A 13,160-nucleotide genomic window follows, 5' to 3' on the forward strand; every position below is an offset into this window, starting at 1 on the left:
TTCGCACCCTCGCGATGGATGATCGGAGAATTTACGTCCCGCCCATCCAATTTAAGATCCGTAACGTATCGAAATTCCACCCCCTCGAGGAGTTTCCTTGAGGAGGTCCGCACCAGTGCGGGGATTAGGCCAGCGGGATCGAAAATTTATTACCATAGGTCGAACGTGAGATTATGTTCGAGATCACTCTATTTGCCGAGGACTAAATTATATACATTTGCCGCCGCGCTGCGTATCCCAGTGGTTTCCCCACTTTTTACCACTCGATACTATTACCATTGACATTTCGTTCTTGTCTTTTTTTTATTTTAAATTCGTCGATTCAATCAATCGTATCGATCGTCGCAATTTGCTTCGCGGCAAATTAATCTCGCAGCCTCGTTTCACGATCATCACCGTCGATCTCGCGGACTTTTCTCGAGGGCGTGCCGAAACGTTTGAACGTACTCGCCGGCGATGGATCGGTAGATGACCTTATCGATAACGCGATCCTCCGAGGCCTACGAGCCGCTTTCTAAGCGCACTCTGGCAGCGTGGAAGGGACGCGCCGCGATCACGCTCCGTTCGGCGATCGCAATTACGTGAATCATCGTTGCACCGACTCGAGAAAACGTAACCTGCCATTCGCTCGATGAGGATGGGTGAATGCATCCTCCGCGTGCACTTCCTGCTCTCGCGAGCGAACGAGCGAGCGCGACCAGGACCGCGGATGATCTAGGAAGTCCATTGTAAAAGGAGGATCTTCCCGCCTCCACGAGGGCGATTTTCGCGTCTCGCGACGATGATTTAACGACTTGACGTGACCGATCGTGCCGGTCGATGCATAATGAACTTAAGGGAAACGTCCGAACGACGATAAGACGCATAATTGAACGATAATGATAGCGCGTTTCGATACTTTCGCGCCGCTACTTAGGCGAGCTAAGTGGCATTTTGCACGGTCGCTGGTTTTATATCTGGCAAAGGGCAAATTCCTAGCGTGTGCGACGGATCTCGGCGATGCGACGAAGCCGATGCCACCTGCTTGCGATCGAGTCGCGGAAAGAAACGCGCCTATTGTAAGATCGGCGTGACCAGACGAAGCGCGGAAAGGCGAAGTAAATGTCGTTATCAAACAAATAGCTACTGATTTCGAGACGCGAGTTGTGTATTTATTGCGGTAGCCGTGCATTAGATCGAGACATACTTTCTAGCAGTTTCGAGTTCACTGTTCAGTGAACATTGTGTCGACGATTGCGCCATATGGAGAGGTGCGCAATATCCGATTATGCCGCTGAAAAATACGAAACGCCGTAGAGTCGAGGGACGCTTCATATTTTTTTTGACGCGCGAACGCACCGTAAAAGCCACGAGCGGGATTTTTTTATCCGGGCGAAAGTCGCGCTGAAAATAATTGAAATAATAAAATCGCACGAGTTTTTCTCTAACAAAATCAAAGAATCGCTGAATCCGTTGACGCAGCGCGTCGTTCGCCCCGTGTACAATCGCCGTGGAATTCGCGCACGACACATTCACGCGCACGGGGTCCACAGTGCTTTTCTCGCCGAGTCATCGAAAAGCGATCCGCGCCGGAATCCGCGGAGAGATTCGCGAGCGCCGCTTGGCATTTATCTTGAGAGTCAGCGTCGATGGTGCAATAAGCGCGGGCCCGTCCAAAATGCCAAACGAGCCCTTGCCCTCCTCTCTCTCTCTCTCTCTCTCTCTCTTTCTCCCGCTTTGACATTTGAAAAAGAAGATCTGCCCGGACGACGCCCGCGGGTGATTATGGCGCCGCGCGTGAAATTGCGTTGAGAGACGGCGCCGCCGCCGCTTTCGAGAGACCATTGTGTGTCACGATATTGTGATATTTCGATCTATCGGCCTATCATTAACCGGAGCGCGAGACTATGGACCAGCACCCGGTCCATAAATGAGGCTGCGCTCGCGATCGTTTCACTTTCGACCGCAGATCCACGACGACGACGACAATGATGATGACAGATCGGTGCGGTGCGACGCGATGGTGTTCCATTCGTGTAAAGTAATATCGCAAGAAAACGCAGCGAGCACAGCGACGAATATTTATTCGCTTCATTTCTCGGCGTTATGTAAAAATCTTAGGTCATCGTAGAAAGCTGCCGCGCGATGCAGGCGAATTTTCGCGATCTGTCGATCGATATAAACAAATATTACGTAAAACACTCGGACGTTAGTGATAACGTTAATAATATCGCGCGACTTTCCAGCAATTACGCTCGGGAACGCCCCATTTTCTACTTGACGTTTACACTCGATGCACGTAGTTAGATTTGCGACGTTCGGGTCGCTCCGCGACACTGCCGGAAGCGCGGATAAAATGTGCGAAAGCTCGACGTAGCGAGTTTGATTACGAATTCGTGGGACAATTCGAATCGCCGGGATCGTTGCGATGTTTCGTCGCTACGACAATAGGGAGGATTCTAACAGGCGATCTGAGGACCCGCTTCTCTCCGTCGGGCAAACGACCTCCTGCGGTTTAAAGCCGATGAGCTAAGGAGGCATTTAAGGATCGTCAATTGAATCCACGATATGCGAGAGGCAAATATCATCGTCATTTCTCCGATGGCGTCTCAACGGCGACGTAGTCTCCGCGATCCCGGCATTCCAATCGCATCTTCGAAACGCTTAACGCGTTTGAAGGTGTACCTTGATTTTACTCACCGAAATACTAAGCAATCGAAGGAGGTCGTTATTCTTTCGACCTTGACAAACTTACGTCATCTCGCTGGCTCTCGTCACTTTCTCGTTTTGCCAATGTAAACTTATCTAAAATGACAGCGACGATTTGTATCCTTGTTTAGGTGAAAACATGTCGGAAATAGCCTCGTTGAAAATACCAACTTAGGCCTCCAGTTTTCATTATTGCTACGTTTTTAACTTAACAATTTGAGTAGCTTCTTGTCGCCCAGTGGTAACCGAACAAGGGGAAATTTTAAAAAATCGACCAAACCGGCAAAATTGATGTTTACTTTAGTCACGACGAATCATTTTCATAATTTGGAAACATTATAAGTGCTCAAACCGCAATATAGAAAAATAATTCTTTAGTATGTATATAGACGAAAAAATACATAAAGTTGACTGAACATTTTAGTTTATGCCGAAACAGAATGGGTTCATGAGTCTGTGGTAGCAAATTCATATCATACCTAAAATTGTTACGGGTGAATAATTAGATATTTTTGTAGTTAGATAAATTAATAAATTAATAACTTCAGAGTAGAAGTAAAAAAACAGTCAAAGGAATAAGATAATAAAATAACTAAATTAATTAATTAGCTAATAAGTTAAGAAGTCAAAAACACAATCAAAGGAATAAGACAATAAGTTTTGAGTTTTGAAAATATTTTTGACTTACTTCGATTTGTCGAGTTTATTAATTTTATGGTGTTTTAAAAGACATGCACTGATACCAACATTCCTTACCGCTATAAAGAAATATTCTGTTATTCATAACGATCGGTTGTACGACCGTTGTAGATCACGTCATTCTTATTATATCACACACCGTAAATTTCCGTGTCGCTGAATTTAATTTATGTACTTTGAATTAACAGTGAAGATAAAATCGAGAATAGCAAAATATATACCGCATGCACGGGAATTTTATGTGAGAACACATAAAGCACTTAGAGCCGAGAGATAAGTCGACGCAAACACTTCTCTTTATGTTCCTAGGTCGAGGTCGTGTGCCTGGAACCTACCACCGACGCTAGATGAATTGTTGTACCTTGTGCTTTCATATCGCCGAGAAATTATTGACCAATTACTATTCCCTTCCTACGAATGAAGAGATAATTAATGATAGTCATAGATCAAAATATCTTCAAGGAGATATTTAGATTCCTATAACTTTGCGGGAAATTGAATCTGCATCCAGCGCGATAGGAAAATCATTCGTTTCACACTGGCGCTACTACAAGTTTACATTCTCGTAACATATTTCAATTATTTTCAAAGATTATCACACGATTCGAGCATTATTATATCGAGCGGGATGTGACTTTCAAGGTGAGAAACAGATTCCACGTTGAATGTCAGAGATTGCAGTGTCGTCGAGCCAGCAATTGTTCGGCACTTTGAAAGGATGCAGCTCTCGCTCCTTCCAAAGCCCCACGTCCCGTCAGGTCCGCGTCCGCCGCGGCGATATATCACGCCCGGGGTGTCTCGGGAAACAAGGTGTCTCGGTAGTTTCGATACGTACGTTCCTGGATCAGCAGAGGTACGATCTACGCGGGCGGCAATGCTCAAAGATGAGAAAGAGGGGACCCACGTTCGCGCACCGTCGTGGTGGTGGCAATATAAGGCCCGGCCAGTGGCGGGCCTCAGCCAGTCCGTGAGCGGTACCTACACCTTCAAGGTCCGCGTCCTTGAAGGCATTACTCGTCCTCGCCCGACTCGTGTGCCGTTACACAAAGAGGATCACCGTTGGGGCATCTCGCGGCCGAGATCTATCCTGGGTCTCCCTCGTCGCAAGAATCGGAACCCTGTCTCAGCGCTTAACCCCGCGCCCTGTCCCATCCCGGAAGTAGTGAACGGGTACGTTGCTACGTCACCATCCCACCCCGACCGATTCCTTTTCATCCCTTTCTGAACGGTAGCGTTTCGAACGCCAGTTGAACGGGAGTGATTGAGGGATAGAGAGTTGGGTGGTATCTGTAAGCAGCTCGTGGCAAGACGACGACGACGTAGTCGAAAAGAGGAAGTTGCATTCCCCGCCGAGGGTCAGGACGAGTATGAGGTCCTCGCTGGTGCTGCTCCTGGTAGCAGCTTTCGTCCTTGTCGGTGAGTAACAGATTTCTCTGCCCGGCTCTCTCGCCGTCGCCGATATCTATTCTACCGGTATATGCGGCTACCGTATTCTCGCATGGCGGTGTGAGAGAGTTCTCCATGCGTTACCGAACACGATATATGTAGGAGACGAGTTTTATGAAGACTGCAGAACCGCGCGACCTGAACGAAATTCTTTCTTCAGTTAAATGGACTAATTATTTTCCATCCTACATTTAGCTTACGTCTTCTTCATACGTTATACGAGATTTACTAAGATAATCCTGTCGGAAACGCGATACCGCAGGCAATATTAAACGTACGTTCTCCAAAGCGCCGATAAGAATCTCGAATAGCTAAAGCCGCACATTAATTAAATTATGATAGATACGTGTTGTATCTTTTAAGCAGAGATCAAGAGTAAATATCTAGAAACATGTTACTCAGTTGCAAGGATTAGTATACGAGGCGTAATCAAAGGTGAAATATCTCGGATATCGCATAAGTGAGACACGTGAGACCGTGCAGAGCCATTCAAGATGGCGAAAGTGCTACTGCAATCTGGCGCTTGACATTTTCCTAATCTATTCTTGTATTTTCCACCCCGAGATCTCAAAGCTGGTTTGCCTTTTTTTTTCTCACGTCGCAGACAAGTAATGCTTGTGGCGAGAGGAGGAATAATTTAATACATAGCCGAACCGATCATCGAGACGACAAGTTGCATAAGAGATTAGAGCGTGAAAGCTTCTCGATCCGGTCGGTCCCGGATGGGTGACGTCACTGCCGTGCCCCGAGCCTCTGAAAATGGTGCGGGTGGGGGCACAACTTTCCCTGTTCGTCGCTCCGCCACGAAGCGGTCTCGCGAGCCCGGGGGACTAACGGGACCGAACGTGCTCTGCCAGACTATTTTCTCAGATTTTGACAAAATTTTGAATAGTATGTCTAAAGAGTCGATACTTGAGATATTAATTAAATAAAGAATAATATTCTTAAGTTTATAAGCTCGCTAGACGAATCTTGTCTTGTTTTCGCGCGTCTTCTTTTTGTGTAAAAATGCACGAAAGAATCAGTTACTTTAATGAGCTGATAGACATAATATGAATGTAATAAAATAATTATAAGTACCATTAATTATTTATACGTAGTTGTAGCGCTACGATAATTGTCATAAGTGACAAGACTATGGAGTATTGTACTTATTATAATCTGCCTTCCTTTAAATAGAAATTTATGCCACTACTAAATTGAATATATAACGAATGATAGACAAGGTAAAATGGCTATCACGTCGCAAACAACATCGATTTCTTTCAGAAGGTTCGAGCCGAGTTAAGCGGCAGGAGGAGAAGAAGGAGGAGAGTTTCGAGAGCGAGATCTGCAAGGATAAAGATGCGGGCGAGTGGTTTAGATTAGTCGCGGGCGAGGGTGATAACTGCCGTGACGTTATCCAGTGCACGAGCTCCGGTCTGCAGGCTATAAGATGTCCGGCCGGCTTGTACTTCGACATCGACAAGCAAACGTGCGACTGGAAGGATTCCGTCAACAATTGTAAACTGAAGAACAAAGAGAGGAAGGCCAAGCCCCTGCTATACACCGAAGAACCGCTCTGCCAGGACGGCTATCTCGCGTGTGGTGACGGATCCTGTATCGAGAGGGGTCTCTTCTGTAACGGAGAGAAAGACTGCACGGACGGTTCCGATGAGAATATTTGCGGTAAGTTAAAACGTCAAATCGGTGACTCTTTTTAGCGACATTCCAGGTTGCAAAGTTACTACGCGCAACATTAACTTATTGGAACATTATAATTCATTAAGACGATCGCGATCTTTTCGACATTCCAGACATGGACAACGATCCCAATAGAGCTCCACCATGCGATCCCGCCGTGTGTACCCTGCCTGATTGTTTCTGCTCGGAGGACGGTACTACGCTACCCGGCGATCTCCCGTCCAAGGATGTACCTCAGATGGTCACGATCACCTTCGACGACGCCATCAACAACAACAACATCGGCCTCTATAAAGAAATCTTCAATGGCAAGCGCAAGAATCCAAACGGCTGTGATATCAAGGCAACCTTCTTCGTGTCGCACAAGTACACCAACTATTCCGCGGTCCAGGAGATGCACCGGAAAGGCCACGAGATCGCCGTCCATTCAATCTCGTAAGAATTGACTTCTTCTAATAACATTGCCATTCTCTCATTTACATGCCATTTAGAACATTTCGCCCCGACTTGACACTCGTTGCGAGAGTCACCACGGAGAGACCCGTTCGTCCGCAAGGTCCCAGGAGAACAGGTTCATGAATTCGTAAATTGCAGAACAGGTTCACGAGTACTCCTGTTTCTACGATGCGCCATGTCATGTCGCTCATGACCATAGTCATAATTGTTAAAAATCAGAACACGGTCACTACATAATGTTTACATGACAACTTTGGGGCAAGGCATAACGACGACGAGCGCTTCTGGTCGGACGCGACCGTCGATGACTGGGCCAAGGAGATGGCCGGCATGAGGATCATCGCCGAGAAGTTCGCGAATCTGACGGATAACAGCGTGGTCGGCGTCAGGGCGCCGTATCTGCGGGTTGGCGGTAACAATCAGTTTACCATGATGGAGGAGCAGGCCTTCCTGTACGATTCCACCATCACCGCTGCCTTGAACAACCCTCCGCTGTGGCCGTACACCATGTACTTCAGGATGCCGCATCGCTGTCACGGAAATCTTCAGCATTGTCCCACCAGGTGAGGCGATCAGTCTTTGTTCTTAAATAATTCTTGGCGTAACGACAGTTGTTGAAACGAACGAACCAATGTTCGTAGATCGCACGCCGTGTGGGAGATGGTGATGAACGAGCTGGATCGGCGCGAGGATCCGCAGAACGACGAGTATCTGCCCGGCTGCGCCATGGTCGACTCGTGCAGCAACATCTTGACCGGCGATCAGTTCTACAATTTCCTCAACCACAACTTCGATCGTCACTACGAGCAGAACCGCGCGCCCCTCGGCCTCTACTTCCATGCCGCCTGGCTCAAGAACAATCCCGAGTTCCTGGACGCTTTCCTGTACTGGATCGACGAGATCCTGCAGAGCCACAACGACGTGTACTTCGTGACGATGACTCAGGTGATTCAGTGGATCCAGAATCCGCGCACCATCACGGAATCGAAGAACTTCGAGCCCTGGCGAGAGAAGTGCACGGTGGAGGGACCGCCGGCGTGCTGGGTGCCCCACACCTGCAAGCTGACTTCGAAGGAGGTACCCGGCGAGACCATCAATCTCCAGACCTGCGTGCGCTGTCCCAACAACTATCCTTGGGTGAATGACCCGACCGGTGACGGCTTCTTCTAAACTGCCGAGCGCGATTCTCCTTCTCGTCTAAGTCAAATTTCGCCTCTTCCTTTCTCCTCAATCCTGTCGATCCTTTCCTCCCCGTAACTCAATCTGACGTCGGTCGAAAGGTGCGTCGCGAGTCCTCGCGATTTCAAACACGATACCGGAAATCGCCGACCAACGCGTCAGCCAAGTATCCATGAGACTTTCGAGAGTAGCGGCGGTTACAGCGACGAAATATACACGGAAGACACGAGGAGAAAGATCGTCGTTAGTCCGTTAGATTCCGGTGACCGCTTTTAGTTGCCAATATCTTTCGCTATTTTCATCATCGAGAACGACGTATCTGTGATGATTAGTTCTGTTCAGTTGGAATAATACGGAGTCCAGTGTGGACTGAAGATGAATGGAGTAAAATGAAGCTCTCTTCGCTTCGTATTCACAGATGTCCCTTCGGTAATAACGTTCAGCTTCGTCCTCAAGTTACACCCGAAATTTGTACTGCACGCTATCAAAGGAAAATCCACTGTTCTTTTTCTTCGCGCGTGTCTCGTTATCAGCTGGTGTTTCAAGCTAACATGCGCCAGCGATCTGTGATAGATTCCCGAAAGCGACATCCTCGAAATCCTCGAGGTGGCCACGTGGACCGATCATCGACGACGACGATGTTTAACGATGACGATGACGAGAGCCACGCGCATACCATTCGATACCGGCAGAAGCAAAAGCAAAATGTCGAGCCCCACCCGATCCCACGAGGAGAAATCGCGGATTCTTCGACGGCGGCGATCCGCGAGTGGGATTCCATATGTAATATAACCGTGTCCCCCTTCGCTCTATCTCCGATTCCACGACGAAAGCCACGACCGATATCGATCTATCGGCGCTTTCTTCCCGTCGAACTTCCCCTTCCGTCCTCCGAAATAATTCTCCAAGACCGCCAAATGAATTGTTCCCCGATTCAAGGTGTGCCCTTATTTTTTTAAGGGTCTACCGAGTTATATATAAATATATATAAATATATATGTATATATATATAAATTTGAAAAAATATATATATATGTGTATATGAAAATTAAATCGTGTGTATGTATATTTGTAAAACTAAGTGATATTACCAACGTAGCGTTCTCGACGAACCTTTGAATAAAAGATTCCGAGAAATCACGAGGAGATCTGTTTCATTATTTCTTTCCCCCCCCTGATTCGCCCGTCGCGTTATCATCCGTTACAATCGTTCGGTAATGAGGAAAGTGGGGCATGCTTAGGCCCCGCAAACTTGACCGCCATCCCGCGGAGGAGGAAAGGCGGGAATTTACTTGTAAGATGTGAGGCAGCGAACGAAAAAGCGCGGGTGTGGATGGATATTTATCCGATCATTAGTACAGAACAGCCTTTCCGCGAGATTTTAAAGCGCGCCCGGTCCGAGTTAATGGGGATTAATGTACTTCATTAAAATCACGCGGTACAGACGCGTTGCGGAGAAGATATCCGCGTGCAGAGGAGGAAAATCCCGCATCGAGAAATGTCTCTCTCGTTAGGACGCGTCCTACGCATCCGTTTCTCGGTCGATCTGCATCCAGCAAAGGATCGTCAGAATCTTACGACCGGTGCAATCGCGAGACGCGTCCATCGCGGCAGCATATTCCAATTTATACGCCATAATCGAGGGGCTCATTCCGGTTTCGTAATTGCTCTGAAAATCTCGCTCGCGTGTCTCGACTGTCGCGGCCTTGATCCGAATTCGATTCGCGACGGGTATCGATGACGCTACGAATTAAGGACGACCCGATCCTCCCGCGGTCCTCGAGAAAACTGAAAGCGAAAGTCCAAGAAAGCGCTTCGAATTTTGAGATAGAAGTTATCGAGTTGCCAATTTACACTAGTCCACCCTTGATATATTACTAAAGTTTTTAATACATATGTGCTGTGGATGCGGTATATGATTATACCTGTATAATTTTGTTCACCATAATTAAAAAGAATTTGCTGACTAATTACAGCGAAGTAGGTGAGAGTTTGGAGTTTTTTCGTCGGCAATTAGAGACGCGGAAACTAATTACAATCCCCGAGCGAGGATATATAATTATTTATAACAACGTTGCACGCAAAATTCGAATTAAATCGCGAAGAGCTGAAGAAGAGCGTATCGCGCTCATTGTGGCTCGCGATAAACCACTGCTACAGCGAGTCTCCCTCTCTCACTCTATCCTAAATGCTTGCCGAGTCCGCCTTGCTAATTAAGGAAGATTAACGGCATTACGCTGTCGTTATATGGAAGACACCGTGCGCTCGCACGCTCGCGGCTTGTAATACGGAATACGTCGCATACTGCAGTTTTACAGTTATTCTCCACCTGCAGATCGGCGAATCGGGGAAAAAGAAAGGCCGAACGCGAGAATGGGAGAAAAATAGTGGTAACCTCGTGAAATACCAATCGGCCACCCCCCCCCCGATGGTTGCATTCCGACGCAGCCTCTCTTTTGTCGCTTCGTTTAACCCTTTCAAGCATACATTTTTCTATTGAGCCTTTTTTGTGAAACTTTGTATACAAGGGTTTTCGGGGTCGCCAATTACGAATCCGTTATCAGATTTTCATAATTCCAAATGGCGGATTCAAGATGGCGGAATTCAAAACTTAAAAGAATAACATCATTCAACTGTAATTCAACTATGCTAACTGCGCTCCGAGGCAAACTTAATTTCGCCGCTGATGAGACTTTTTATTCCGCGGAGCAACAGATTTCTCAACCGCGATCGAGCGATCGTGAATGAAAGATTGTACGCGAGATCGATCGTACATCGCGCCAGCCCGGTTCATCACGTTGTTGTGCACGAAAGGATTGGAGAGTGTACCAAATATCTAAGCACGCTTCTGCAGGGATACGTTGTAAGAAGCATAATGCGGCAATCGTGAACGTGGCCGCATTATTCTTCTTCATTATTCACAAGTGCCTACTCGCGTAATCTGTGTACATTTACACTTTTACCAGCGGTAAAGTCTTTGTTGGATAATTTTTCTGTGTCACGCGAAGAGGAGGTGCACCCACGATCAAATTCCATTTATCCGCGGAAAGCATGCTAACAGATTTCGCAACGATCGAGATGGTATTCTTAAAGGTAGCATCTAGCGCTCTTAGCCTCTCCGTTGGATATTCTGCTCGGAAATCGATAGAAGCAATCGGACTATTCTTACGCAATATCGGAGCTAATTAAATTATAGTTACGTATAAGCGACAATTATAAATAATCAATATTGTTTTAAGGGAGCACATTACAGTAATCCCGATTAAGCAGACATTATCATTCAATCTTTTAGGACCAGTTCGATGGCAGCCAAATTTGTTCTCCGTATAAATTAGTTATCCCGCTAATTGCCCCCAATACAGTGCAATTTAATGGACTGATTCACGAGAATCGGTTTAATGAGCGAGTCGTGGGGAGGCGGCGTTGATCCTTTGCATACCGGATAGGTCCGAATTTTCTCCTCGTCTGTAATGGAATGATTCTCGGTGTCGTTCGGATCACTGGCCAAACGGCGCTAAACGGCAACCTGAAAATCTCGCATAAGCGAAAGTAGAGAAAGCTGTGTATCTCGCGAAGCCATGGCAAGGCCGTTGGCTGTTTAAAGACGAAACACGCCTAACGGTGCCGTCCAGATGCCACAATCACGTGCGCGGCTTCCAGATGCGCCACCGGGTATTAATCGCGTCCGCACACCAGATCGATCATCTCCGGCGAGGACGATGTAACTTTCATGGGGCCTAGAGCGGGGACTGTCGTCAAGTCCTAAGTTTATCGCGCCGGTTAGGTATTAGTTTTAAAGCGACATAGTTGCTTCGGTTCGACACATCTCTCCGCGTGATTGCGCAGATTAAGATGCTCGATCACTTCAAAATGTTAAACGGCTTTCTCGTGCAGTATTACATTACTCAATTGGATGAATTAATCTAGTTTTAAAACACGTTAAAATAAATTTCACTCATCACATCGCGTGTTCCAGTGCAGCTAAAAGTTGTTATGAATACTTTCGCGACTTGGGGATCGAGCTCCAAGTTATAAATATGCTAGGAGGAGCTTGAGCAACTTTAGGAACCATTGTCTACACGTTGGTAAGCGTAGCCATGCAATTGCGAGGTTCACCCTATGCAAAGTCGCGTACGTTGCATTATTAATAATAATTCGTCCCGGCGAAGGGAACAAAGATAGGGAATGCAATTTCGGAAGCTGGAGAGGCAGCGCGCGCTACCTGTGCCGGCGCGCTTCCGGTGTGCCAGCGAATAACTGGGATCCGAGCTAACACAAAGCGGGGCCGGGCCGTTAAGCCGCTTGCAAGTGCAAGAATACCGATAATGGAATATTTAATAACTTTTGCTCTCCGGTCGCCGCGCCCGGTCGGCTGCTGTGTCTCGATACCGAACGAAGAAACAGCACGGGCTCGGTGAAATTGACTCCTACTAGGTCAGTGGGTGACGAGAGGCGAGTGACGCGGTCAGATATTCGTCCATCTGTTTGCCGCGGCTTGTTTTCAGTCAGACGCATGGCAGATAAACATCGTGCCGGCCTATCTCCGCGTTGTTAATTGAAATTCCTCTTGCCCGACGAGATCGGAAGCGGGGCCAGAGATTTTCTCGCAATGCTCAATTTCGTCGGCCGATGATATCGCGACGGGTGATTTAAAAATAAAATCCGCTTGGCGAAAACAACGGACACTCTTGCCGAGATATGAGTTTCGCAAAACGCGCCTGATAAGTTTACGAAGTGTGCTTACGAGTAAAGTATATAATTGCGTTTTTAATTTTATATTAGTATAAAATTGATATGTTTGGAAGAATTATGTAAAAACAGACAAGTTTTATCAATCAATTTTGTAACATATGAATAGAACATAATACTACTTTAAAAGCTCCATAAATTGCTAAATAAAAAATAGATAATTAAATAATTTTAAATAAATAAGACGCGAGATAACGCTAATATTATTGCAAAATTGCAACTAAACTGAAGAAGTTACATTATCTTGATGCAAAAAAATT

At 46.7% G+C, this 13,160-nt stretch overlaps 1 protein-coding gene across 2 annotated transcripts; it reads left to right on the forward strand.

Annotated features, from left to right (window-relative positions):
• The first annotated feature begins 4,329 nt into the window (after positions 1-4,329).
• Positions 4,330-8,158, forward strand: LOC105567381. 2 transcript variants are annotated; one of them, XM_012022227.1, is made up of 5 exons: positions 4,330-4,803; positions 6,103-6,501; positions 6,630-6,951; positions 7,230-7,535; positions 7,614-8,158. In XM_012022227.1, exons 1-5 carry the CDS (start codon positions 4,755-4,757, stop codon positions 8,140-8,142), a joined length of 1,605 nt encoding a protein of 534 aa, XP_011877617.1. In that variant the 5' UTR covers positions 4,330-4,754; the 3' UTR covers positions 8,143-8,158. The 2 variants fall into 2 exon arrangements, with proteins under 2 accessions (XP_011877617.1, XP_011877618.1); XM_012022228.1 differs by having other exon boundaries at positions 7,236-7,535.
• Positions 8,159-13,160: the final 5,002 nt, after the last annotated feature.

The sequence above is a fragment of the Vollenhovia emeryi genome, unplaced genomic scaffold (genome assembly GCF_000949405.1).
Source record: "Vollenhovia emeryi isolate VEMERY1.0 unplaced genomic scaffold, V.emery_V1.0 DF939138.1, whole genome shotgun sequence".
NCBI classification, from domain to species: domain Eukaryota; kingdom Metazoa; phylum Arthropoda; class Insecta; order Hymenoptera; family Formicidae; genus Vollenhovia; species Vollenhovia emeryi.